The sequence below is a fragment of the Phaethon aethereus genome, assembly GCF_964289735.1.
Source record: "Phaethon aethereus genome assembly, chromosome: 16".
In the NCBI taxonomy this organism is placed as follows: Eukaryota; Metazoa; Chordata; class Aves; order Phaethontiformes; family Phaethontidae; genus Phaethon; species Phaethon aethereus.
Genome location: NC_138592.1, coordinates 18,109,994 through 18,137,985, shown reverse-complemented (window position 1 = coordinate 18,137,985; position 27,992 = coordinate 18,109,994). Strand labels below are relative to the sequence as shown.

At 38.5% G+C, this 27,992-nt stretch overlaps 1 protein-coding gene across 3 annotated transcripts; it reads right to left on the bottom strand.

Moving 5' to 3' along the window:
• Positions 1-10: 10 nt before the first annotated feature.
• On the bottom strand, positions 11-27,939 carry RBM39 (RNA binding motif protein 39; the record flags this gene model as incomplete). 3 transcript variants are annotated; one of them, XM_082007428.1, is made up of 16 exons in its annotated part: positions 11-262; positions 353-431; positions 3,569-3,674; positions 3,868-3,943; positions 6,079-6,111; positions 11,866-11,943; positions 12,141-12,345; positions 13,260-13,325; positions 14,946-15,083; positions 15,657-15,809; positions 16,424-16,541; positions 17,947-18,000; positions 18,108-18,173; positions 23,591-23,785; positions 26,000-26,049; positions 27,889-27,939. In XM_082007428.1, the coding sequence occupies 16 exons, from the start codon at positions 27,937-27,939 to the stop codon at positions 162-164; spliced, it is 1,569 nt and encodes a 522-aa protein (XP_081863554.1). In that variant the 3' UTR covers positions 11-161. The 3 variants fall into 3 exon arrangements, with proteins under 3 accessions (XP_081863554.1, XP_081863556.1, XP_081863555.1); XM_082007430.1 differs by lacking the exon at positions 11,866-11,943; XM_082007429.1 differs by lacking the exon at positions 18,108-18,173.
• Between the last annotated feature and the right edge of the window lie 53 nt (positions 27,940-27,992).

The following is a 27,992-nucleotide window of genomic DNA, read 5'->3' as shown; positions in this document are numbered from 1 at the left end:
AATGAACACACTGCATTTCTGCTTACTTCATTTTATTTTTAAAGGTAGCAGGAAGTGTACACAAAATGACATTAAATCCTTTCCTTTAGTTTTATCTAAATAAAAGATAACTCAATCTTCCTCCAAAAAATAACTATGTACAAAACTGACTAAATCCATTTTCATCGTCGAACAGGAACCAGTAGTTGGGTTGCAGTCATAGAATCTGGGAAAAGGCTATGATACGTTGGAAGAGGTACATATGCTGCTGTAATCATTTTACCTAATCAGAAGATTAAAAAAAAAAACAACAGTATTTGGTTATTTCTGTAATTAATGAATAAATGTAGGTCTCTACATGAAATCCACTCACCTGCAAACCACCTCCCATGCAATGCATTTACAGCTGCAATGGCAGCAGCAATTGAAGGACATTTGACATACACGTTGCCCTGTAATACAGAAGCGTTACAGTCCATTAGAAGCTCGAGAAACGTCCCACATCATCTATTCTCAGGACAATTCCTTGGCGTGGCTGTGACTGAGGCAAATCTGCCTCGCTATGTTCCTGCTGCTATTAACCGATAATGCAGAATGGGCATGAGAAGACAGCTTAGCACACCATTTTTTACTAACATGCAGTACCACACTGTAGCAGTTACCTTAGCATGAAACTTTTCTAAATAGGATTTTGCAAAACAGACCAAATGTGAGCTTGATCTAAAATCAGCAAGTAATGGATTCCTTTCTTGCTCATGATAACCCTTCAGAGAGAGTATCTAATGGCTCCTGATTACAATTATCATGTGAAACAAAAAAGCACAAGGAGTTTGGCTACCTCTACTGCAGGCTAGCCATCAAGTTCTGTAAATCACCGACTTCAACCACAATTGCGTAACTATCTGAGTTCACAGTCTGGTTTTCAAAGGGATGAAGCACTCCCCATTCCCTGTGGCAGGAAGGATGTCCCGCATTTCAAGGAAGACCGGTGCTGTAAAAATTCTCCTACATGAACTTCAGCATCTGTCTGTCTTGACTTGAACAAGGACCAAGATAAAGGTGCGAAACCCATCACAGCAGGGCAAGAAGAGCCTATGATATCTAACATGAATGACAGACTGATCTTCTAACTTTGCCAGAGATACCTGACATTTCTATCTGCAAATTAAGCACTTTAACCAGCCTAATCCAGAGTACTGCAATATTCACATTCAACAAGTGCAAGTCATACAGACACCCACAGTAGTATGCATGCATTTTTCTGGCTGCCTGCTTAAAAATATACTACCAGCAATTCTTGAACCAGATCAGGTTCTAGCCAAAACAGATTTTGCAGGAAAAGAATGTATTAAGAAACCGAATCCAGCCTTGCCTTTAGCAGCCTTTGCCAGCCTGTACTAACTCTTCCCACTGTGATCTAACTCATTCCTTCTCACAGGGCAAACTTGAGATAAGGGGCTGATGTTTATAGCACTACGCAATTAACACCCACACTTCTGTTCTCAGCCTCCCCCTGCACAGGCATCCAAACTGCTTAAGCCTTTAAATGAGAGGCAGCAACATAAAGCTTTAGTTTTCCTTAACACACCACAATGTGGACTGGTGCCATACATGAGACCATGTGTGCAGCTGGGACTGCAATCTTTTCACCCACAACAAATCACATCTTCACACCTGATTACTGACAGCCCTTAGCCTGGGAAGTCTGGCTGCCTGTGAAAGAGCCCTAAAAAGATGGGAGATGAAAACACTTCGAAGATAACATGACCAGAGTCTAAGCCTGGAAAACAGAACAGCACAGTGAACACTTGTGTTCAAATACGGCATTTTTAAGTATCAGTGAGTATTTTATATCCGGGTCATCGCTGTGCTACTGTGACAAAATGGATTTCATGTAACAAACACTTAACTCATGACAAGGAGCTGCAGGTTTTTTTCTTTTAAATCCACTTGCTAATGTGAATCAGATTTGCAGCTCAATGTGCTCAGAACCGATGTGAGGTATGTTGACGGCCATTGCATTTTTTTTGGAGTGTTCTTGGTATGGTTCTCCACCCATCTGTCAAAGGATACTTTGTTTTCTCTATGATAATAATAGACTAATATACTGTGGGAAAGGCTTCTACCTCCCATCACCCCAGTAGTCCCAACATAGCAGTGATCTTGAAGACTAAAAATGCTAGGAAAGATTGTTGTTTTACATGCTACACTGCAACTCATCTCTAATCTCAGTAAATCACATGAAAGGGTTTCAGGTGACCGAAGTCTGCTGTAGAAGCAGCACAGTGATAACAAATGTTTGCGAGTGCCAAGTGCATTACCAGGGCAGAACAATCCCTGGCAGGGACAGTAGTGTAGATTTCAGCCTCGCCCAATGAAACAGAATCACAGAATCATTAATGTTGGAAAAGACCTTTAAGATCATTGAGTCCAACCATCAACCCAACACCACCAAGCCCACTAAACCATGTCCTGAAGTGCCATGTCTACACGTTTTTTTAACACTTCCAGTGCTGGTGACTCCACCACCTACCTGGGCAGCCTCTTCCAATATTTGACCACTCTGTACAGAATTTTTTCCTAATATCCAGTCTAAACCTCCCCTGGCACAACTTGAGGCCATTTCCTCTCGTCCTATTGCAGGTTACTTGGGAGAAGAGACCGACACACCCTTCACTAAAACCTCCTTTAAGGTAGTTGTAGAGAGCAATAAGGTCTCCCCTCAGCCTCCTCTTCTCCAGACTGAACAACCCCAGTTCACTCAGGGGACACTTCCAGAGTCAGATTAGTTGCTAACCATGAAAGTGTTTGAAAACTGTACTTGTTTGGGCTATGAATTCTATATAAACGGGGTTCCAGAAGGCCAAATCTCTTTACAGATGTTCCACAGTTTATATTTTAAGAGCTGAAATACAGGGGAAGAGAGAACCAGTCTGGGCATTGTGTAAACAAAAAGTGAAGACAAAAGAAAAATTGGCCTTTTTAAGATGCAGGCTCAAAGTCCCTCAAACAGCGATTAACCTGGAATTAAGTCTCCATCAGTAGCCCTTTTTCTTTTCCTCCCTGTTGTAGCTCTAGGCACTCCTACTTGCCCACTGCAACACTTTAACATTATTAGTGAAAACAACTGTTTCCAACCATGGGATTAGGAGCACATTTAACCGCACATCTCAAGTCTGCTGGAGCAGGGTGTCCTTTGTGCTAAAGCCTGTATTCTCTAGAAACAAGAGGAAACAGGAAGTCCCTGGCTTTTGGGAAATGCATAGGTTAAGGGAAAAGCCAAATGCCAGAATTAGAGAGGTCATTATTCTTCATCCTGTATTTCCACAGTTAACTTCAACTGCGTAAGTATGTAAGAGCAGACTGCAAGACTGGAAAACTGCTCTCATACCTGCATTTAAATTACACACAATGACTCAAAACAGCAGGGAACCACCTACATTCTAGAAAAACTGCAAAGTACCTTCAAGAAATTTAGATTCAGTTTAGTAAAAAACAACCCCAAACCCAGTATTTGTAATGCTCCCTCTATATACTACAAAGCAACGAAACGAAAATCATCTCAGCATCTCCTTGGAACCAGGCATACCTGAGCTGAGTTTTTGTCTACATAGATGTGGATAACTCCTCCATGTTTGTTACATTCCTCAATCACATCATCTTTAATTTCCGTATCCCAGCCAGCTTCTTCTTCACTATAGGGGTTAGAGGAAGAACAGGATAGAGGTGCAATTGTTATCAATAGGACAAAACAAAACCCATAAAAAACCCACACCTCTGCAACATTCTGATTCCTTTCTCAGATGTTAAAAGTCATCAACAAATGCCAGACCGAAACAGACAATGGTAATATCAGTATCAATAATTTATCAATGATAAATCACTTACGTTTGAGGATTGAACATGTTGGAAAGTTGGAAGCACTGTGTTGCAAGTGGTTGTACAGAAGCCGCTGCAGCCAGAACTGTTGTAATGGAGAACAGTAACAAATCTAAGAAACCGCTATGGATGGCTCAAATTTAAATCAGTATCTTCTATCTATTCTTTAAAATCTCAACATTCAGCAATAACAACAACAGTTCTAATGGAACAGCAAATTTAGGGCAGGAAAAGTAAAACTCATAACTAGACACTATCTATGATAGAGAAATTTCAAATTGATCCATATAGAAAATAGCACAGATGAACTACAGTTAAAACTGAAAAGTGAAAAGATAAGCCTGTGGATTGATTTTGGCATATTTTCCATTTAAACATTTAAATGCAGATACATGCATAGAATCATTAAGGTTGGAAAAGACCTTGAAGATCATCAAGTCCAACCATCAACCCAACACCACCAAGCCCACTAAACCATGTCCTGAAGTGCGACGTCTACACGTTTTTTGAACACTTCCAGTGACGGTGACTCCACCGCCACCCTGGGCAGCCTCTTCCAATGCTTGACCACTCTCTCAGTAAAGAAATGTTTCCTAATATCTAGTCTAAACCTCCCCTGGCGCAGCTTGAGGCCATTTCCTCTCGTCTATCACTAGTTACTTGGGAGGAAAGACCAACATCCACCTCACTACAGAATCTCAGAATGGTAGGGGTTGAGAAGGGACCTCTGAAGATCATCTGGTTCAACCCCTCTGCCAAGACAGGACCCCCCCCTTGCAGGTAGTTGTAGAGAGCAATGAGGTCTCCCCTCAGCCTCCTCTTCTCCAGACTGAACAACCCCAGTTCCCTCAGCCAACTCCTCATCAGACTTGTTCTCCAGACCCCTCACCAGCTTCATTGGCCTTCTTTGGACAAGCTGGAGCACCTCAACATCCTTCTTGTAGTGAGGGGCCCAACACTGAACACAGTGTTCGAGGTGTGGCCTCTCCACTGCCAAGTACAGGGGCACAATCACTTCCAGGCTCCTGCTAGCCACACTATTGCTGATACAGGCCAGGATGCTGTTGGCTTTCTGGGCCACCTGGGCACACTGCGAGCTGTCAACCAGCACCGCCAGGTCCTTTTCCACCAGGCAGCTCCCCAGCCATTCCTCCCCAAGCCTGTAGCATTGCATGGGGTTGTTGTGACCCAAGTGCAGGACCTTGGCCTTGTTAAACCTCATGCAGTTGACCTCTGCCCATCGATCCAGCATGTCCAGATCCCTCTGCAGAGCCCTCCTACCCTCCAGCAGATCAACACTCCCACCCAACTTGGTGTCGTCTGCAAACTTACTGAGGGAGCACTCAATCCCCTCATCCAGCATTGCATGGGGTTGTTGTGCCTTCATATACATCTAAAAAAATCTGTCTGATTTGTATGCCAGTAGCACCTTTAATTTTTTTTCGCATAAATGGAAGCCAAGCAGCAGCTAGAGATTGAGTGTCACCACCCCATCTGACCTCACAGGAAGTGACAGACACCTTTTGAGAATTCTCAAAATGTATTTTAAGCACATTGAATTATCCTTCAAAAAAGTATATCCATACTTTTGTCCCTTGGAAACACACAAGAAATATTTGGCAACTAAAATTATAAATATTTTAACTTTAGAATAGATCTATACTCTTTCCCAGTAACAACAAAATTATTACTTGCCATTTATTGTTGCTCATCATCACAGTACATCTTACTAATAAGTCCTGTCCTATAGGCTGCCCTTTCCACAGGCTGTAAACTGTTAATTTAGCTGAAATAATGTCCTCTACATATGCAGACATTAAGGGTTGTGCAGGCAGAGTAAGATAACTAATCCAAGGACAACAACCCCAAACTCCTGATTCTCAAATGACCCCTCTTGCCCCTACCTTTAAGGCAGGAAAAAACCACACACCCAGTCACACCTAAACCAACAAAAAAAAAAAACAAACCCATGCAATTTATAGGACTAACATATGGCTGGGCAATGTTACCAACACTGAGGAAAAGTTACAAAGCAAAGGCTGAGTGTTTAACATATATCCTGTTATTTTCAGTCAATAATCAAGACATAGCATGATTCCTACAGACACTAATACAATACTATTTCTCAGGCTGTTGGCAAACTCTACACTAGAAGCATTTCACTTAAGGACATCTGCCACAAAACCTACTGGTGACAAGTTATATCAAATGCTAGTTTACCTTCATTCTGCTGAGATAGTCTCGTTTGCAAATCTAAAAAAAAAACAAAACCACATAAATTAATTAGTATGCTCGCTAGCATTATTGTATCCTTACCTGCCAGACAGGTTGTTTAGCTTGTATTTTTGTGGTTAAGAGCTTGTTCAAGTACCCAACCCACTCTCACTGTTCCTCTCTAGTTGTGGGTAGTTTCACTAACTTCAGCTTCTCAGCTGGAATATTCTGTACAATAGAGATTCTATGACCACAAAGTTAAACACATTTCAAAGAGAAACAATACCTTAAAAGAAAAGACATGATCATGTCCTTTAATTCAATGTATCATTTCCACCTTGCCTTTGCTGTGCTTGAACTCTTTGCAAGACGTATCTTGTTCCATGAGAAAATAATTACAGCAATTCTTACAGGCATTAGAAGTTTGGCATCTTTACTAACAGAAAGCATTTAAGCACAGAGTTATCCAAATGTGACATTCTGAAAGCAGTTATTAAATTTAATTTCATTAATCAGTAAGATGATATTTCACCTGTTATCCTGTCATATAAATCTTAATGACCAAGTTACTTCGGTGTTTTTCAAATTCAAAATATTTTCAATTGTTCAGAACATTTAATTTAAAAAAAAAAAAAAACAAACCACTAATGACTTTTTTAATAACATATAACTGTCCCAATTTGAAGTAAAGGGAACAAACAAATGCAGACTTTCTAGCCATTTCCAAGTATGTGACTCCCAATACTCAACATTTTTAAACCAACAGAAAACTTCAGAATGCAAGCAAGGCGTAAGCCTCTTCACTTACGTTCCAATTTAATTCACACAAATACAAGGAGTCATAAGACTAAAGTTAGTCATCTTAATTCACTTGTTTAGAAAGCAATGGAGTGATGGACCCCAAGTAAGCTTCCAAGCTTACTTGGAAATATCTGAAGGCATCAGGTATCAACATACTTTCTCCCTTTCTAGTAAGCCCTCCTCCACAACACTGGGGGACCAAAAGGAGTGCATTTTTTTTTGCTCCAAGTACTAATGAGTGAGAGCCTCGAAGACAAGTCTGCCTCAAGTGCCCTCCCAAGTGACTTCCAAAGAAGAACACACCCTGGAAACCACACTGAAAACTACAATGGAAGGAGCAAGCTCTGAAGGCTGAACTGTAACAAGAATTGTCTATGTTTAGCATGTTTTCCACCTGGATCTGAACACAAAGAAATCCTGAACTCTATAGAGTGAGAAATACCATAATGGGGAAGACTGTCTTAGCCTGTATTCTCTGCAGGAACTCTATGCATTTGGCCAAACCTGTAACTAATTACCTAGTTAATTACTACCCAAGCTTTTTTGTAAACAAATGTGTTGTTTTTTTAAAAAAACACAAACAGTAGAACCCCAAATCTCCTAAATCACTATAGTCAGATGACGACAGAGACTTCTCCCTCTGCAATTCTGACACAATGGCACATATACACCAGGTACAGCTGAACTCACCAAATGTCACTCAGCCTGGGGCTCTGCAGCCAAAAGCTCCAGGCTGCCTGCACCAAATGTGGCAAATCTACAGACAGATCACAGTTCAAATTCTGTTTAGGGTCGGTTTAGGCCCAAGAGTCAAATCTGTTCTAAACATAGGAAAATCCGCTAACAGTACCTTGTGGCAGCAAGTTTCATAGGTTAGTTATCTACCACCTCTGAAACGTTAACTCCCTGTCCACCGAATCTTTCATCAACTGACTGAATGTTCTTGTTGCTCATCATTGAAGCATAGTCCTCTCCTCTCACTTCTAAATCCACTCAGAATTTAGAAATTGTCACTCTTCACAGTCAACTCCTGTTCTTCCCTACATGCATTTTTAAATAGTATGTGGAAACTAAAATTAATCCATCTACCAAGTTAAGATCAAAGTAACTTTTTACAGATTATATATACAGAACATACTGGAAGAGTAGTCAGTTTAGCATGACCAGGAAGTACATGCTTAGTACAGAGAAAGCAGAAATATTTATCAAAGCATTTTGTGTCTTAAAACAAAATGAAGTTGTGTGTTTATGTTGAAACACAGCTAGCATTAAATAAACAAAAGCCTGCCAAGTATTCCCCAGTTTTCTAAGTAATTACTTAGAACAGCAGATCAAATCAAAGTTCTGGGTGGTAACACCTATTCGTCCCTCTGCTGCAGGACATGATCTCAATCTTTTTCGTATAACAGATAGTTCCTTCCCCAAAGTAAGGAATGTTTCGTCCCACAAAACATTAGAAGAATGTTCTATAGCCTCGTGGTTATTTTAAGTTTCAGATTTTCAGACAGAATTTCCTAGAGAACAGAAAGTAAACAGCTACAACTGTTTAGCTTCAATTCTTTTTCCTGCTGGAATTTTCTCCATGAGAATAACACCGAAGTTCTCAGGTCTCCCATAAAATTATTTCTTTAGCTTCCCTATTTGTTTGATTCAACCCTTCTTGAACATGGGTGACCAGAACTGTTCATGAATGTGTATGTTACATCTCAGATGCTCAAGTATGCTACCTTTACGAAGAACACAGTCGCTCTTTGAAAAATGCAGCATGCTGACAGTTCATATTCACTCACTGATAAACTGGAGTATTTAGGTATTTTCCTCCTTGTCCTTCTTTCACTGCTAAGCTGCCAGGCTATATAACTAGAATTTGTTTCAATCCTGAACAGGTGAACAGTGTACAACACCTCAAGAATCCCCTATTGACAGCACTGCTGTATTTACTCACCTCACTCCTACTCTTGTTGGCCATTGCTATTCATGTAAATATTAAACAAGATTAGTCCAACATCTGAAGTTTGGTTTCAACAACAGCCTCTAACCTTCCCAGCTTTCACTTGGAAAAAAAAAAAAAATCCCTCTTTCTTTGAGCCAGCTTCTTTACACATCTTGTATTTCCGGTACTGCTCACTTCTACAGTTTAGTAACTTCCAAATAACACAAGTCAGAAGTTCAGAGAGAAGAGTTCTACTACTGCTCCTCTATCTAAGAAAGTCAGTTTTATCAAAGATTGTCAGTCTTTAAATGCAATATTCTCCAGTTTACTCATCTTTAGTATGACTTTCAAAGAGAAGTGAAGTCAGAGTAACAGAACTGGAAAACAGACAGACTATGATGTTCTTCCTTTCTTTTAAGCATAGGTAATTTAGAATTAGATGTTCCAGCTATATATTGTATCACAGATTTAAAATATTTCTTGACAATACCAGGTATCAGACCTCGTATTTCATGTACCTATTCCCTCACTAATTTGATGTGAGTTTTCTTACTACTCTGAACTGAATACATTCAGCTCTTACTTATACTGTTGCTTCTACCTTGTGAATAATTTTTATTTTCTTTTTTAAAATTCGTATTTTTTTAATCCATATTCCTTGAATTCATACCTTCCTCAAATGTCAAACTTTATGATCAGTGTCCCCACTACAAACTGAGGCAATGAGATTCGTCTGAAACATCTTGGGAGTATTTTTTCACTCAACCTCAGCCCCACTTCCTTTTTGTTCTCTTGAAGAGTTGGTAAAACTTCACCTATGCTTTCATGTCTTTTACAAGGTCTAAATCAATCTGACTGTTGGCAGGTAATTCTCATTTTATCTATTCCCCAAACTAAAAATACTGTTTTATTATAATTCCTTTTTCCTACTCTTCATAAGCTCTGTGCTTATTCCTTATCTCTTTCAAGGTAGTTAATCACCCAGTTCAGTGTGGAGCCCATTTCTAGCAGGACTGTTTCTTCTTTCTGTGGAATACAGATCCAATATAGCATTAGCAATTTGGAACTGAAGAAACTTTTTACATCCTGTCTGTTCAAACACCCAAGTTGCTTAGACCAGATGACTTTATTTCCTTGTTTCTTCAACCACTGCTTTTGAAACCAGAAGGCTTAGCTACAGACCTGTTTTGTTTATCCTTCCATTTAAACTTGAGCAACTCATGATCCCTCAAGTCAATGGTCATTTCTATTCTCATCCATAACATCTTCATTACTTACCAAATTGAGTTTAAAATAGCATCCCCTCTTCATGAGTCAGTGAGTGTTTGATGAAGAAATTTGTCGGATATCACATCCAGGAATATCTGGGCCCCACCATTATTACTAGCAATTCTTCTCCAATCTGTATCAGGGAAGTTAAAGTCTCCCATAATGACATAATTCCTGGTAGTAATTTTCTCTAACAAGAGTAAAGAGATCTTTAATCCATAACCAAATCTCATTTTGGGGATAGCTCATGACTCTATGGTAGTAAAAAGCTTTATCTTTTTCCAAAGTTATTTATGTTACACATATCTGCATTATTCCTTTTGTACATACAAATGGAATAAACAACGCTACTCCTACCACTTTTATATCTACAGTTACTACACATGCACATTCTTTAAAAACCTTTATTCAGCCTTATCATTTATTCCTCTACAGGCATGTTGCCTCATAATGATTCCATGCTATCCTAACAGTTCAGCTGTGTCAGACATTTTTGATCATGTTCCTTATTTGGGGAGTTTGGATTTCTTTGGCTTGTTTGTTTCAAATATAGGTCTGGGGAAAGGATTGGTGTTTTTAAAAAATATTTCTCTCATTTCTCATTGACTACATCTGTTTCCAAGCATGACTGATGCATCACTTTATCACCTACATTAAAGGTGATCTAATTTTAGTGTTGTTTACCTCTCCTTTTCCTTCTGGACAAGATACACTTTTTCCTTGCCACTGTCTTTTTCATCTTTTTCTTCTCAAATAGAAAAAAAAAAAAACTTTTCCTCAATCCACATTCTTCTTTCACTAGCCAGTTCCCTTTCCTTCCAAGGGTGTATATACAGAAAGACGCTATCTTTTTTTTAGCAACTGTCTATGATTTCACGTGTATGCTCTTCTCAAAACTGCACCTGAACTTCAGTAATATGACTCAGGTGTATCTTAAGTCTCTGCTGGAAGACAAACAATGCCACCTATTCTTTGCCGATTTCCTGACACTTCTCACATTCCAGCATCTAGTTATTTGTGACATTCAAGTCTTTTCTACTGCTACGACAGTTTCATCCCTTTGTTCTTGTCTTAATAAAAAATGATAAGAAGAAATTCCACCTGTAAATTCCTAATCTCCTGTGGGAGGTTACTCACAGCTCTAGTTCTGAAGCCCTCTTGAACAGTTTGTTGTTTAGGCCAGCTATGAACTAGCAGCAGCAATCATATCCTCCGCCTCCTTCCCTCCCAGAACAAAATAAAGTCTCAGTAACGCTTCCAACATATTGACTTGCAGAACACACAAACTATAGCCAATTCCAAGCAAGACACAAATTCCCTGACATACAGTGTCCTTCGTCACCAGGACAAAGTATACACTGTATACACATAACACTACCGTTATCTTAGTTGCAATGTCCCCCATGAAGTCCTAATAACCTTCTTGCCCCTGGTACAGCTCTGTTTTTTCAGAAGGGTCAATCCCCTTCCAATTATGAGCCTGCCATTTTTAACAGTCAACATTTACACTGCAGAACATAAAAGTTCCCATTAGTACAGGGAATACTTGGGATGAATTAAGTGATCTACAACAGATTTGCCAAAAATGATGCAAAGTGAATCATGCCCATCAAAGCTGTCATATACCATCGTTGTGTATTCGTTCATGGATTTGCAATGTTTTATAGTTTGTAAAACATGCTGTAATACTTAAGTTCTCATTTTAAAAGATCACAAAATGTAGTTAAGTACTTAATCTCAAAATTGTAATGTATTTTTGAAGAATAAATAGATAGGTCATCATTTCTTACCTGCCACAGCTCCAAATGCCAAAGATCCACTCATCTGCAGAGCCTGCTGTGCAGCTGGGGGAATCTGCAAACCAGTACCTAGAACAGAATATTAACGTACCTTGTGACAAGCACTTTTCACTCAGTTAGGGATGCAGCAAGTATCAGAAATCTTACTGTTGTCAAAAGCTTAAAAGTACCGTTTCATGCACTTAGAGTAATTCTGGGGGGTGTATTAATTCAAATTCTGCAAACTTCTGTATTTTCACACATTTCCTATTAATCATCACACATACCTTCTGCAAGTCTTGCCATCAACTGAAGGCGACCAGTTGTTCCCAAGTCAATTCCAGTCCGTTCCAACTCATCACTGTCCAAAAATGAACTAGCACTGGAAGCATCAGTGCGCTCAGTTACATGTCCAACTTTCATTGGCCTACCAGCCAGCTCAAATCCATTGAGTTGTTCCAAGGCCTTTTTGGCACACTCAGAGTCTGAGAACTGTAAATTGGAAAAATAAATTCAGTAATACTGCCTACAGGATTCAGCAACACTTGTAATGTATGTAATATCCAGTTACATAAGTGAGAAACACTAAATTTAAGGTAACAATAGCTACAAGCCAACGTAAATGTGTTCCTTATTTTCCATTTAAACCAAACACACACAAGTTTGGATATTTACTTTCACATATATATTTAAATATATTCTTACTAAATACTACTGTTGAAGCTAGAGCATCTAGATATTGCAATCAACAGAAGCCATGGCTGTGGTTCTCTTTCAACACTTTCCAAGAATGACAGTCACTTCTTTTGTAACCTTGTAACTGCCATGCATTTACTGGCTATTCCTAACAGATGTTCTGCTTTATGCTATGTAACATCAAATTGAATACACAAATATTTTGTCAGCATTAAAACCATCAAATATTAGCTATATAGTTAGTTTGATTGCATTTGTCTCCAAGTACCAGAGGTCCCAGCCGAGACTTTTTTTTCCATGATAAACTGCCTGGTCAGTCAAGAAACCCAGGTTCAAAAAATTATGTATCTGAGGAGAAAGAGGAAAGATGTTCTCAACTGAAATTTTTAGCCTCTAAAATTTTATTCCCCTAAAAAAGCTCCAATTCAATCATTTTCACAGCACTGTGAAAATGCCAGTCTTTAATAGTATCTTTTCCTGCAGAAGACAGCATTGCTTTACCAGGCACTGACCACAAAGTATACTATTCCAATCTAACCATGTGTGTGTTCAATCACAATACCCACAGAGAACTGGCAGAAACAATGAAAAACGCCATTGTCCTGCAACATGACATTTCTAAGATGAGACTCAGAGATTGCCGAGTAAGCTATACTACTACATGGGAACGTTACACTCAAATTGTCTGTATCTGGCAATTCTAGTCATACCGTAATAAATCCGTATCCTTTTGAGCGTCCAGTTTCACTATCCATCATCAGCTGAATACTTTCAATCTAAAAAGAATAAAGCTATTTATTATCAGACATTTTGGAACAAACCACAAAATAGCAAAACAAAACCTGAATACAGCCCTGCCAAATATACATATATGAATGTGAAACCCTTTCTTTTTTTTTTTAATTCAGTTCCTCATTCCTTCCTCATGTCAGAATTAGTGTACAGGTAGCTAGATACATAACTTTGATACTAAAACACAAGCAGGTAAACATAAAGCTGATTTACAATTTATCCTTTATCCTCCAGGCAGAGGCTTGATCCTAATGCAACATTCAAGCAGAAAATGAGCATGCAGACATCATCAAATCCTAACTGAAACATTATAGTCACAGTATCTCATACACTGAGAAACTCATTTTACAAGGTAAGAAAAGCAGTTTGCATAACTTTGATCAGGGGCTTTAAGAAAAAGGTGCGTATTTTAAATAAGTATTGGCATATGGGAACTCCTAGAAGTTTACAGTTACTGAAATTAGAACATATTAGTAAGTCATTCATGAGCCATAAAATAGTGTTGGAAAGAGACAGCAATACAGAAGAGGAAGAACTGAGTTTAAGTCTGGAGTATATGGAATCAGATGGAAAAACCTCCGCAGCTCTACATGTAAGCCCCCTAAACTACATTAATCCTACTGCCAAATCTTGAGAGAAAACAAAACAAGAACAGCCACGTGGATTGAAATTTAGTAAACTGCTGCAATTTTCCAGGCGTTTGCACAACAGAATTAAAGCGATACACATACTTAATTTGAATAAAGCATCTGAAAAGCACTGTTACAGTATGTATGAGGCAGAGTTAATATCCAAAGACAGTATGAAAACAGACCTTGATAATTTTTAGGGGGTTTTTTTCCCATTAAGCAGCATATTAAGTGTATTACTTTTTCCCTATCTAGGAGTGATATACCCACGATACCTTAGCTAGCACAGTAGGGCTAACATTTCTTATGACTTCATGGGAAACTTCAGATCCAATTTGCTCAGTTCCATAACCCTCTCTACAAAAACCTACTACCATGCTGCAAACTGAGGCCTGTGTCAGAGCTCCTGATGAGGAGCTAAAAGCAGCCTGTGTCAGAGCTGTACACGACACACCACCAGTTCATGGTAGTAATATGGACTAGAACTCAAGCAAAAATCCTCTGAAACAGATGAAACTGCTACATCCACAGTGAACAGAACTCAGACCAAAGTCTGTGCTTTAACCTGTGAAAGGGGACCCTTATTCATGGTCACCAGGGGTGGAGGTGGGGGGGGTGGAGGTGGGAGGGAGGGAGGGAGGGAAAAAAGATCTTTACAAGCTGCAGAAGCAGGATATAATATAGGGATTTTTTTGTTTTGTAATTTTAGGTACTCACTGAGTTCTCAGCTTTCCTTTATAAGACCTGCCATTCAAAATCACTGGACCACATCACAAATCAAGGTTTTCATTTGTTCTCCAATACTAACTATGCATCTAAAGCCTTGTAGATATACAGGCACAGAAAAGTGAGAAAAAGAAACAAATGTTTTGCAGGTGTGAAGCAGAATTATTTCCCGAAGCTGAGTGCGCTCTACAATTAATCTAGGTTTTTCAGATAAACTACCACAACACAACATGCCAAATTAAAATTTACCCTGCCAAATGGCTCAAAAATTCCTCGAAGCATATCTTCAGTTATGTTGAAGTGTAATGATCCCACATAAAGCCTCATAGGACCAGCACTGCCCTTCTGCAGATTATTTGCCATTGCTGCTGCTCTGTTTTTCTCTGCCTGAGAAAAGGAAAAAAGAAAAGCTCACCTTCTGTAAGAATTTAAGAAAAAACCCTAACATAAGCAGTATACATCTACCAGACTAAAACTAGCAGATTCACCGAAGAATACAAGCTGCTTTATGATCTGTAAACTATCCATTGGACTTGAACTTAAAATCTACAAAATCCAAGACCATGACCAAGCACAGAGACACAGCTTCCAAAAGCCTTCAAATTCTACAACTTCATGTAGAATTCTGGCTTGCATCTAGTAAATTAACACTTTACTTTTTACATATGCTGCAAAGCATACATAACATATACTACAATTCAGTAACACTATTATAGTTTCATTATTACTACTTTAACATATGTATTTTCAAAATGCATTTATATTACTTTGAACTCTTTAATTTGCCTGTCAACTATGGGAAGCAAAGGTCCACTTATAATTAGCTTAAATAATCATTCTTGTTCTTGTTAAGCTCTTCCAGGTGTTCAATGGTAACCTAATTTCCAAACAGTAAGTTTTCCCACCAGATAGAAGAGGCACCACTCAACATGAACAAAAATGAGGTTTACAACTCCTTACCTGTGATGCTTGTACTATGATCGGTACACCCAATACTCTCTGTCCAGTTAGTCCTATGGCCAGAGGCACTGAACTAACATCAACAAATTCTACATAAGCAATTCCCTTTGAACGCCTGGAATTTCTATCTGAAATCATTCGCACATCACGAACCTGAAAGGCAAGTATAGAAATGCTGTCAGAGATAAAGGAAAAAAACTAATGCAGTCCATTTCTCAGAAAGACATTAATAACCAGACAATTATTTGCCAAGCCAACGGTTTTTAATTATGCTGTAAATCTAGAGTAGCATGAAGTTATCTTAAGAAACATATCCCAGAGGGAAGCTAGTATTAGCAGCTGCCAAAGTCAAATGTAGAATGCTACAGGAACACAAGCAATAGAATACTTGCAGTACTGTAATGCTTTAAGACAGAACCTTATAGCTGATGGAACAAACAGTTTTTCAAAATGAAAAGATAAACTAATTTTTAAATTACACTATAGCTGGCAGACCTATCTGCAAAAGACTGAAAATTCTGAAAAATGAAGCTGCTTGAATCGGAACTGCATTGTCATGTTTTGCTTCATATCACATGCTGAACAACGAACTGATAAATTACGTTTTCATGTTCAGAGCCTCTAAGAATTATTGGTCATTCATCCCTGTTTTCCCCTGCAGAGAAAGCTACAGAAAGCTGCTTGCTTACAATTCTGCAGAATATCAATCCTGTACTAGGACAGTTTGAGGAAGTATTCAGAATCATTTTAACCGCCCTATTAATTACCTTCCCTACAGTAGAGAAAAATTCTTCCAAGTCTCTCGGTCGAATTCTTGCAGCCAGCTGCATGCAGAATACTGTTCTAGCATCCCTCTCTTCAGGTGTAAGATTATCAATAGGTTCTCTGGAAAAAGGTAAGTTCAGTTAAAAAATAATCTGAATTAAGGTAACTCATCTCTGGACCATGCATGAAACTTTAAATAATCAGTACTTCAAAATCTGATAGGAAAAAAACACCTGCCGTATTAAAACAAGCAGGGTCAAGAACTGAAGGGAATACCTAGTATTAAAGAAGTACATATATTATTATTGTATTAACATGACTAAACATCCTGTTTCAAGTGTAAGCATTAAATATGACTGTAAAATTGTATTTGAAGTACAGAAGCTCCAATTAAACAGAGGTGCCATTTTGCTACCGTCCAGAGCACGTAGCAATACCACTAGGGAGCTTGCAGTCAAAAAGATGAGATGAAAGGACAGGAAAGCAGGATTAATTAGCACAGACTAGCTGTCTGAACTCTCCGACAAGTAGGACGAACTTTTTTCGTGGCTTTGCAAACTAAAATCTTACATCTACACAGTCACTTCAGAGTCACTACAGCCACTGCATAAACAATATTGACATCTGTACAAACAGAATTTCCAGTCCTCATTTCATAGTTTCAGCTTGTTAACCCATAAAAAAAAAAATATATGAATAGTGAATAATTACTCTCATACTTGAGACCAGAAACACTAGATCATTTTTATTTTGGTACTGATCGCTAGCTGAAATTAGATACGTCACTTTTAAGGTGTTAAAAGCTTCAAATCTAAAAAAAAAAAATCTGACTTGTACTTAAGTACAGGACAGAATTAGTATGCTGGATCCTGGACTGAGTTTCCAGTCACGGAATACATATTTACATTTTTATAAAGATTCAAAACAATCACTGAGAATACAGAAGAAAAGTTTAAATTATCTCAGTAAAAGTTTGCTAATAATTAAAAACACAAAGCAAGATTGGTTAAATTTAACTACACTAATTTAGAGAATAACCTCATTAGCAGCTATCTAAACCCAATTCCCTTCAATGAGAAGCGTAAGAATGGATAAGGACACCCTGGATTCCAAAGGGTACCCAGCTTCTCTACAATTAACATCAATACATACCGAATAAGAAAAAGAAGCATCTGTACAGTACTCCTCTACTCTGTACTTAAGTTTATTAAGATTTAACAGAAAAGCTAGCTAATTTAAATCACAATTAACACGAAAAAAGATTTAGAATACAGGAAAACAAAAAGCAAAGCAAGACATGTTTTCCAAACTGTTATTGGGGCGGGGGGAAGACAAGTTTATGATATGGGGAGAAAGCAACATATTTTCAATGCTTTCCTCTCATTGGCTTTCTGAATGAATTCCAGCATTACTTGTGAGTATAAGCTGGACAGCAAGTAGTCACGCATTCTTCTCCCATTATCTTTCCAGCTTCAATTGGACAAAAAAAACCCTCAAACCCCAAAATGTGTATAAGAATTCCTACCTAACAGGGCTCTTGTCTTTTCTGAAGGGACTTTTGCTTCTGGAGCGTCGTCTGCTATAAAGAGAGATCAACAACATTTTAAGAACACCTTCAAATATACTAGTCTGATTTTAAAGAAAACCTATTAATGATGCAATAAGAAGTAGAGAAAACTCAGAAACCTTAATTTGATGCTGTGAGGCAGACCAATCTTCCCTCTGATGGCACTGTTGAATTTCGGACCAGAACTACGGCAAAAGCAAAGACAGACATTACTCAGCAGAGTACCTGAATTCAAAATTTCCCGTCTGTACTCACATTACATTGTAAGTGCTCACCCACCCTTGCACCTGAACTCTTAAACATTTTCCATTAGCACACACATAGAATGCATAAGCTACATGCAGCACTCCAAACCATAAGGCATAAAATATGCTCCCTGCTCAGTTTCATCTGCATCGCAAAATCCCAGAGTATGCAGAACTCTAAGGAAGAACTGAATCATGAGCCAGCCAGACATGGCACACTTGTACGTGCAAAATATTCTGAGCTACAGTTACTGTTGTAATCCTCTTTACGTGTGTTTTTTGTCCACATGCATATTCTACCTACTGAGGACTGCAAAGCAGTACATTAACGGCCTGGAACTCAGCCTCAGAGTTTTGAGCAAAGTGGTGCTGGCATGACTATTTGCTCAAGTGTAACATTTTAAAACTGAAAGTTTCATTAAATTTAAGGTGCAAATGGAAACCAAAGTAGCTCCCCTGTGATATCTGCAAGGGACAGATTCACTGATGTTGTCTCAGCTCTAGCCATTGAAGTGCTAGGAATACATAAATGCAGCTTCCTTTAAGTAAAGTTCTTAATGGACATCAAAACACAGAATCATTTAAGCCAGCAGTTAACCTTATATAGACATGTCACCACAGGAGGAATCCAATCTCTTGGCCGAATCTAATTTTAGTTTTCCAGGCTTCACAGAGGCTGTTAAAACAAATGGCAATCTGCCCATTGCTTCCATATTAAGGACAGACCTCTTGCTAGTTATTGTGGCACAGGGCAACAAACTGTGACATGAATAGTAAGATTCATCCTATCATCTCCTCCCTGAACTTGATCTCTTTGTAGATACAAGGCAAAGAACACCACCTGTTAACGTTCTTCCTGTATATCCACCAAACGGCAGAGGCACTGCTGCACAGACTGAATGCTAGGGGGTATGTCTTTCCATCTGCACAGAACTGATTATTTCTGCTGTTGCTATAAATTGATTTGAAAATACCCTGAAAGACATGGCAGTCTGAAGACATTAAGTAGTCTTTCACTAAATCCATTTAGCCAACCAATTTGTCTGACAAACATCATCTTGCTACTCAGTGGAGCAGTAATGCTTATAGTTAAAACTCAGCATCCACAACAACAAGGAGGATGCCCATTTTTAAACATGTCATGACACAGGTGGAAGTAGTGGGCCAAGATCCAAAACCATGCTGGCCAGGTTAAAGCAAGGGAAATATGGCCCTGTATAACACTGGGGGAAAAAAAAAAAGAAAAAAGACCGTTTAGAAACTACTTATCAAGAGAAAATATCTACTTAGTAAAAGAAAAAAAGACATAAAAGCAGGCACATAGTAGGATGAGATCACTATTGATCAAACACAGACTTTTTTTTGCCTAGGATACATTATTGCATTGCCTACTCAAGTTCAGACAAATGACTGCTGAGAGCATCCATCCAGGTTCTCCAATGTCTAAGATGCACACTGCATCTGGAGATGTTGGTACTAATTCCAGAGGCTGGCTTCTTATCAGAGAAAGGATTACTGTGCGTCTTCACACCTCCTGATGTAGGACATTTCAATTCAAATGCAGCAAGACAAACCAATTAGAGTAATCCCAGAACATTAACATGCAGACCAACTAAATGATGGTCAATAATCAAGACTAAGTTTTTAAGGAAACAAATGTTTAAGTGTTTGTCTAAACCTGACAATAAAACAACCTGAGAAGATACACAGCAACAGTTTTCAAATACATGCACAACTTCCAAGAGAAAAACAACACACACACCAAAAAAATCCCCACAACTTCAAAAATCTCTCTTCCATTTTCACTCTTGACAAATTAGTAGTATCTTATTTACATGCCTACATGGGAGAACCATTAAAAACTCCAGCAAACTAAAGCCATAACAGACCACAGGAACAGACTGAGCAGAAAGCTGCCTGGGGCAACATGATAGCCCAAGCTGACTTCTGAAGATCCTTTTTCAACAGTATTCTGTGGGATGCATTTCTTTCAGTTTTTCTAAGGAGACTTGCTTGTAAAGCTGTAGATCTCAGGGGAATCTTTCCTCCTACTGCCCAAGAACTCTTTACAATTGTTGCCCAGTTCCTGGTATCATGTATGGAAGCACCGAGTCACAAGCAATGTATGCCAGGGGTTACCAAACACACTAAGTCCCACGTATAGCCAAAGCACGGCTAGGTACATATTTTCCTAAACCTACATGATGCCACATGGCCCAAGAACAACAAGCAGGTCAGAAGATAGTAAAATATCAGCTTTCACCTGTTCAGTCATATCCAAGACTCCAACAAGGCAAGCTTTGGCTAACAAAATCCAGGAGAATCATGATGAACTTTCAGTCCTCATGCAATAACCCTGTTTTCCCAGCAGGTTTGCCCAAATTCTTAGTTCCATAATAGCAACAGGACAGTTTAAGACTTCTACTGTATGTCAGCCATAGCTGGGATTTGTCAAACAGATGTCTAAGCAAGACTACTTGGTCAAGTTCTTTCTCAAAGAGACATAATAATGTAACTGTAAAACATTTAAGGAGCAATATATGCAAGGAGAGTAACATTAAAAAACTGTATGAACACTAAGCAATATAAGCCAGTCACCCAATTTAAAAGAATTCAAACATTTAGTCACTATCTCATGCTTCAAAGATGACAAATTCAAAATCTGCAGGTCCTCTGTTGCACAGTCTTTTCCTTCAGAATTACCTATACTAGACTTTCTCTTCTCACTACTGCACATATGTTTCCACATCACCCCCAGCAGCAAAATCTCAGTTTAGAGACAGACACATCTTGAAAAGGGGCCTTTACAAAATGCAAATAAGAAAGGTAACAAGGAGGAAAAGGAGTAAAAAATGAAATAAAAACCCACCAAACACAGCCACAAAGCATTTTGAACTAGATGTTGCAGTCAGCTACAACATTGCCTGCAGTAACACCATCTCAGAACTGTCTGAACAGCCCCACAAGGTGAGATTTCAGATTCAGTTTCTCCAGCCAGTGAGAGCATTCTGGTAGTTACTTTTGAAACACTGCTATAGAGACTGTTTCTTCATATGGAAGCACCATTTTTGGTAGATCCAAAGGAGGCTGGTGATGCAGGAGGCTTCATCTGTAGAACCTGTGTCTCTCTGAAAGTCAGCACCTGTTGTACAGCTTTTAAAAGTGAGTCTCTGCGTTGAAGAGTCCTGAACAGGAAATGAACATGGGATATGAGGGGCCTCCCTCATATCTTCTGACATCCTTCTCTTTCACACCTTCTGAGCCAAAACTAGAACTTTGAAATCATGTTAGCATGCATATCACTTCAACAGCATCATCCATGACCTACAAGTGAATGACAGCCAACAGCTGCTTATGCAACAGTCAGTACCAATGCCTCTGGGATGCGTGTGGTTGCCTTGTACCAGTCTTCCACTAAACTATTTTAAACGCTAAAATTCTACTTACTTAAATGAAAGCAACAATTCAGCAACTGAAGCAGAGAACACAACACTGCCAAACCAATAAACACAACTGCATATCCTCAGGGGATACTAGATTATCTCACCTTTTTCTTCACCGTCTCTCAGTACCAGAAAAAAATTGCCCAGAACAGCTATGGAGGAGTATCAGAACAACAAAAAAAGACCCCTTGCAATCATTTACCTTCCTGGTGCAACATATTTTGATACGTTAAAACAGGAATGGGTTATTGTAGTAATGCCCATACTTTCAACCTTTACTTGAGTAAATTATTTTGTAAGACCAGAACAATGAAACTCCTAAATTTCTCCAAGTGAAGAACCTTCTCACCCAGTGACAACAGGAAAAACACCCTCTCACCCTCTGACACACCTAGGAGAACGCAGCAACTCCCAACCAAATGATGAGATGAAGGACATCCTCTCCACACACCACCACACTGGAGGTGAGAAAACTGGCAGGCTGCACATACAGAAGGATAGTGATGCAGATCAAGGTCTTCTGTTTATGAGGCAGCCTGGAGCCACAATGGTGGCATGGGCAATACCCGGCTAGCTACTATAATCTTCACAGGTGCCAAAGAGCTGTTAGAAAACATGTCAACTGTGCACAGCTGAAATCCTCAGAGCTGAAGCCCAGAGCAGCTTCACAGAGGCTCTGACAGGCCCGATACTTGAGACAAAGTAAAAGCAGGGCTGATACGCTCTACAATCCCCAAGTACACAGGGCTGATAGAAGCACACGATGTCACTGCATCTCAGCAGAGACAGGAGTTGCAGTATGTTTTCATTATGAAAATACCAACATGCAGGTGACTTAAGTGCAAAATGAAACCCCAATACCTCAGGCATTTTTTGTTTGCATTCCACGAGTACCAAAAGGAATGCATTCCCTGGATTGGCACCCAGCCACCTAGAAAAACATTCATGTGCACAAAATTCTACAAGCCTGCCATTTATGAGAAGGACATTGTCTTCTCAAACATCGTGAGAGAGATTTCTCCATCATGGATGACACTATATGCCATGATTAAAAAAAAACACATCCTTTTCAAATGCTTGCCTCTGAGATTTGACAACAGTTGAGATGAGACCCAGACAAAAGTAGACACAAACAGCAGCCTCAGGTAATCAATGAAAGCCAAGCATACATCCCAGTTGGCACTGCTTTTCTGCTGCTTTGAAGGCAAAAAGAGGTGATAGGGAGCAGAGGGGAGAGCAGGAATACAAAACAGCAGAAATACAGAATAAATACCGATGAAAAAAGTTGTTTTTTGAGAAATGATTTACAGCTGTCAGGAACTACCTATAGCAGAAGTTCTATCAAGCCAAAGATCTGACAGGAACTGAAGAATCTTCCACAGCCTCTAAGTAAGTTTGAGAAAAAGCAGAGCAAATACGCAACACATGGGCATTACTAAGACAAGACGCTTCCAGTTGGGATGCACAAACACAGGATGTGTTCATGCAGTCCGTACTTAAGAGCAGCAACCCAATAAAAAACAAGCAAAAGGTTTTTATGAGCCTGTAACCAAAAAGTGATAGACCACTATTCATTTTTTTGACAGTTAAAACAATCAGGCTCATATACTGCAGATAGTTGGGACATGTAGAGAACTTGCTCATTATTTCAATTTTGTGACACACTTTGTTTTCCAGTCAGTTGTACACATTCTTTCACTTGCTTTTGCATCTTTCTGTGTTCAGAAAAGAACGAAAACTAGCAGGAGGAGCTGGATATGTTATTGTCTTCCTCTTTTTAACTGTTCAACCTTAACCTCTCACCTTCTTTTTTTGAGATGATTAGTGACCAATTTAGAAAGCAGAGTGTGAAACTTTAAGCTTTCACATCATACACTGAAGCAGCACACATGCAACTGTACATAAATAACCTACTAGGGACTTCTATAGCGGCCTCTGAATCTGCGATCTCTACTTCTAGAACGGCTGCGTCTGCGTTCTTTGCTTCTGCTCCGTTTCCTTTCCCGGCTTCTGCTCTTTTTCCTTTCCCGATCTCGGCTCCGTTTGCGTTCCTTACTTCTGCTCCTCTTCCTGTCATGGCTTCGACTACGGCTCTTGCTCTTTTTTCTCCTGAGAAAGAAAAATACAAATTTGGTTACACATGTAGCTCAGTGTTATTATTTACTTCACATTCCACAGTTCCTCTAACCTGATGTCACAGACATTGACAGGAAGAAGCTTCTATCCATCAGTATTTACACAAATTTAGTTTGTTAAATGGGTGGTTAAGCAAGTCAGCAATCTTTTAAAATTCATCACAAGCAACATGAACATTTGTTACTTTAACTTTTGTCATCACTAAAGAATGCTTCCAGGAAGAGTACAATGACTGAAAAAATATTTCCTGCACTAGATCTAGTACATACTAAATCAGTACTTCATGTGTCTTTCAAACATACTTTAAATACACCATCAAGATGCTAAGAGCAAATTATATTTTTATAGCAAAGTAAAACAAAACACAACAAAAACAGAAAGGAAGAGGCAAGTCTGAGGGCAATTCTGATAAGATGACACCACCCAGAAATCCAGATTCGTCTGCATCAACATTATTTAACCACACTTCCTACTGTAATGCAGTTTTTGATAATTAGGCATGCATAGTCTTTCTCCCCTAGGATCAATCACTTACCAGTATCTCCCTAAACTAAAATCCTCGCACACTATCACAATGGCTCTGAAAAATACTACTTGTAGCTCAATATACTGGCCAGTACCAGTCACTAATAACCGTAGCTAGTCATTAGTAAAGATAGCAACTATTCACTACCCAACTGTGAGCTGAACCCTCTTTGCATGCAAAGACTCCTAACAGTCAAGATCCATGTTCTGCCTTCCAACGTAACTAAACTGGACTACAGTACAGACTGTACTGTAAAATTACAGATTCTTAATCCTTCTAATGTCTAAAACAGAAATTTAGTACCATTTGACAATTATTGAAAGCTGCACATTGAATCTAATGTTATTTTTCAGTTGATGTTTGGTTTCCCTGACAGGTTGAGTCTTCTTTTCAGTATAGTCCAACTGAAGGAGATAACGAATATCCTCTAGATACTGACACTTCAAACAATTTAATTGATAAGCAAAGCAAGAAGTCTTGTAAAGCCTATAAACACCTTAGTCTTCAGCAACAGAGTACACTGTCACAAGTCACATACAAAATGGTGTGGATCGTTCTTTAAAGATTTAGGGGAACAACAGCTGTATCAAAACAAAATTCTGAGACAAAAAGCTTCATACTATCAGAGAACTGCAGTACAAGAATAACCTTCTAGCAATTGCTAACTCGAAAACTGAAATGGGGAGATATCACAGAAGCAAGACGTCTGAACAGACACGAGAGTACAATGAGGAAAGCAGAAAAAGAGGTGAAACTCCACACAGTAAAATAACATTGCAAGTAACAGTAGCACAACACCTTGACTTCCTTCCATTTTACAATAATGTAATTTTTTTCTAAACTTAAATTTACTATTTTTCTAAATTAAAAACACAAACTCAAAGCATACAGGTCCAACCTGAAAACAGAGCCATGGGCGGGAAGGTAACAAATGTCATTTATAGAGGTTACAGCAACTGAGGAGATGAGCTAAAATATGTTCCAGTACTCTCATGACCCTACCATGAACACACATCAGAACCAATTCTAAAATTTAAAAACCACTGCTTTTCTTTCAGATCCCAGTTTATATTTTCAGACTAGCCATCCAAACAAAAGCAAGGTTTTAGATGCCATGTATATATATATATATGTATATTTTTTAAAGCAATAAAAATTCAGAACTTAAAATAATGGGAGCAGCTGCTTTTGATGGGGTCTTAGGTGTCTCAGTATTTTACATGAGAATTATGTTGACAGTGTTGTTTAGAATGCAGATATAATGAATTTTAGATTATTACATTATTTTAGATTATTACATTCCAGACCTAAGTCTGGTGTTGGAACTTGACCTCTCATTTTGCAAGTATTTATACACCTGGGAAGAAATCTTTGGATGCCTTCAGCATTTCACATGCATGATTTCAGAAGTTGACAACAGTCTGTATTTTTATCTGATACTAACATTAAATATTTTCACAACTTTTATGATATCAGTGACAAGGGTGTTACTACATTTGTAAACAAAAGAAAATTTCATAATTGCTGCAGTTGCAATTTCATAATTGTTTGCAGTTGCAAGCTTTTCCATTTTATTTCCCTAAGCACGAGTGACATGCATTCACAAGTTTTCAAAAATCAGCAGCCTGCCCCCAAACATAGAAAATTGAGAATATGCTTACTTCTTGCTGCGTTCTTCATGGCCATTGGCACTGCTCAATTTGTTCTCATCCTAAGCAGGGTTGATAGAAGAACATCGTGAGGACGAAGCGGAAATATTTCAAGTGGTCAAAGGGTAATGGGAATAGGAATAAGAAAATAAAAAACAAAAATTTTAATACTAAATTACTTGTTTACAGTTTAATGTGGAAAGGTTTAGAAAATTTAGGTAGGCATGTTTAACCACTTTGCTGCTTAAATTTAAGTCATACAATTACAAAATACAAGACTTACATCATTTAAAAGTGTATATTAAATTGTACATACTTCCTTACATGGTTTAGAGAGCAAGTTATCCTGTAGAATTCAGCACTCAAGTGGTTAAATGTTATTTCTATAAAATAAGCGGAATTTTCAGGTTTGTGTTTGTGTGCCCCTCTGATCAGTACCAAGGCTATATCTCTGCCTAAGCCCCAGTGGCTACGCTAGCAGCCAGCCACTATGGATTTCCTGTGACCGATGCCATTCCCGAGATCTTCACTCATTTTCGTTGAAGGGTTGTAAGAGCTTGATGTCACCTCTGTCACACATCTCGCCCTGAAGCAAACAGGGATTCACACTGCTTTAGTAACGTCGACTCCCAAGAAAGTCATCAATAATCCACCAGTCCAGCCTAAACATTCCCTATTTCCATACCTGTTTACATGGAAAATATCCATGTTAAACCAGGACACAAGAATTTTAACATAATTTACAAATTTCTCTTCAAGATTTTAACGTAACTGTTAAATATTACATAAACTAAATATACCATTTAAAACTTACAAATGCTCATCCAAAATTCATTACATGGTTGTAATAAACACTGCAGAATAGACTAACAATAGCTGCTGTATAATTTATATACTTGTTTTACAGTTTAATCACATCAGTTACATCAAAAGTACAATTCCTAAGCGACTTAAACTTAATATACATTTCTTGCAAAACCAGTGCTAAAGCATGCATAATGTTAACACTTCACCACCATTTGGTGAAAAACAAAAAAAGACAGTATTCGTTTGCTGCTGGTTTAGGTAAAAGACATCACTATGCTAATTGATAAAAAATTTGCATAAAAATTGACATTTCCTAATTAAACAACTAGGACAGAAGAATACAAGAGCTTATTTTAGAATGACACCGCAGACTGTGATACTGTCTTTTACTTGCTAAGAACATTCTATTCAGGGATCCAAGAATTTCTGTAAATTCGTTCACTCAGCAATTGATTTCCATCTGCCCTGTTAAAAGATTAACCGCCACCAGTCTTCTGCATTAAAAGCAAGTCTCACTCTTCTTGCACTGAGCAGACTGTTCAAATATTTACTTGCCATGGGACTGGTGAAAAGGTTATTCTTGGAACCCTGCTGTTTTCCCAAACCACTGCATTCACCTTGTTGCTATACCAAACTGGACCTGGCAATTTTAGGAGAGGTTTTTGGTTTCTTGGGTTTTTGGGTTTGTTTTTTTGTTTTGTTTTGGATTTTTTGTTTGTTTGTTTTTGGGTGGTTGGTTTGTTTTTGTTTTTTAAACCTAGGGGACCACGGTACAGCGATACGTCACTCAATTACTACCTTATGATTGACAGTTCACACTGGAATCAAAGGTGAATTCATGGGAGTAGAGGTGAGATATCGTTAGGCAAGTCTACAAAGAGAGATAGATGGGCATTTATTCATCACGCTGAAGTGAAACTACTGCACAATATAATTACATTAACAGTATATATTTACTTGTAAGTTACATGTAATGCATCTCCAATAAGATAAATCATGAGGGCTCCAGGGATGTTAGTTTACAGTTCAGCAGTAGTTTCATGAATAATGCTAAATTAAGGTAAACAGGACCTCACTGGCACATTTTTTCTCACCTTCTTGTAAGGAGCTTCAAGCATTGCTTCAATATCAATATCATCAGCCATTTTTCAGGACACCTGAAAAAAGAAGCAAAATCCACATGAGAGGGAAAACACTT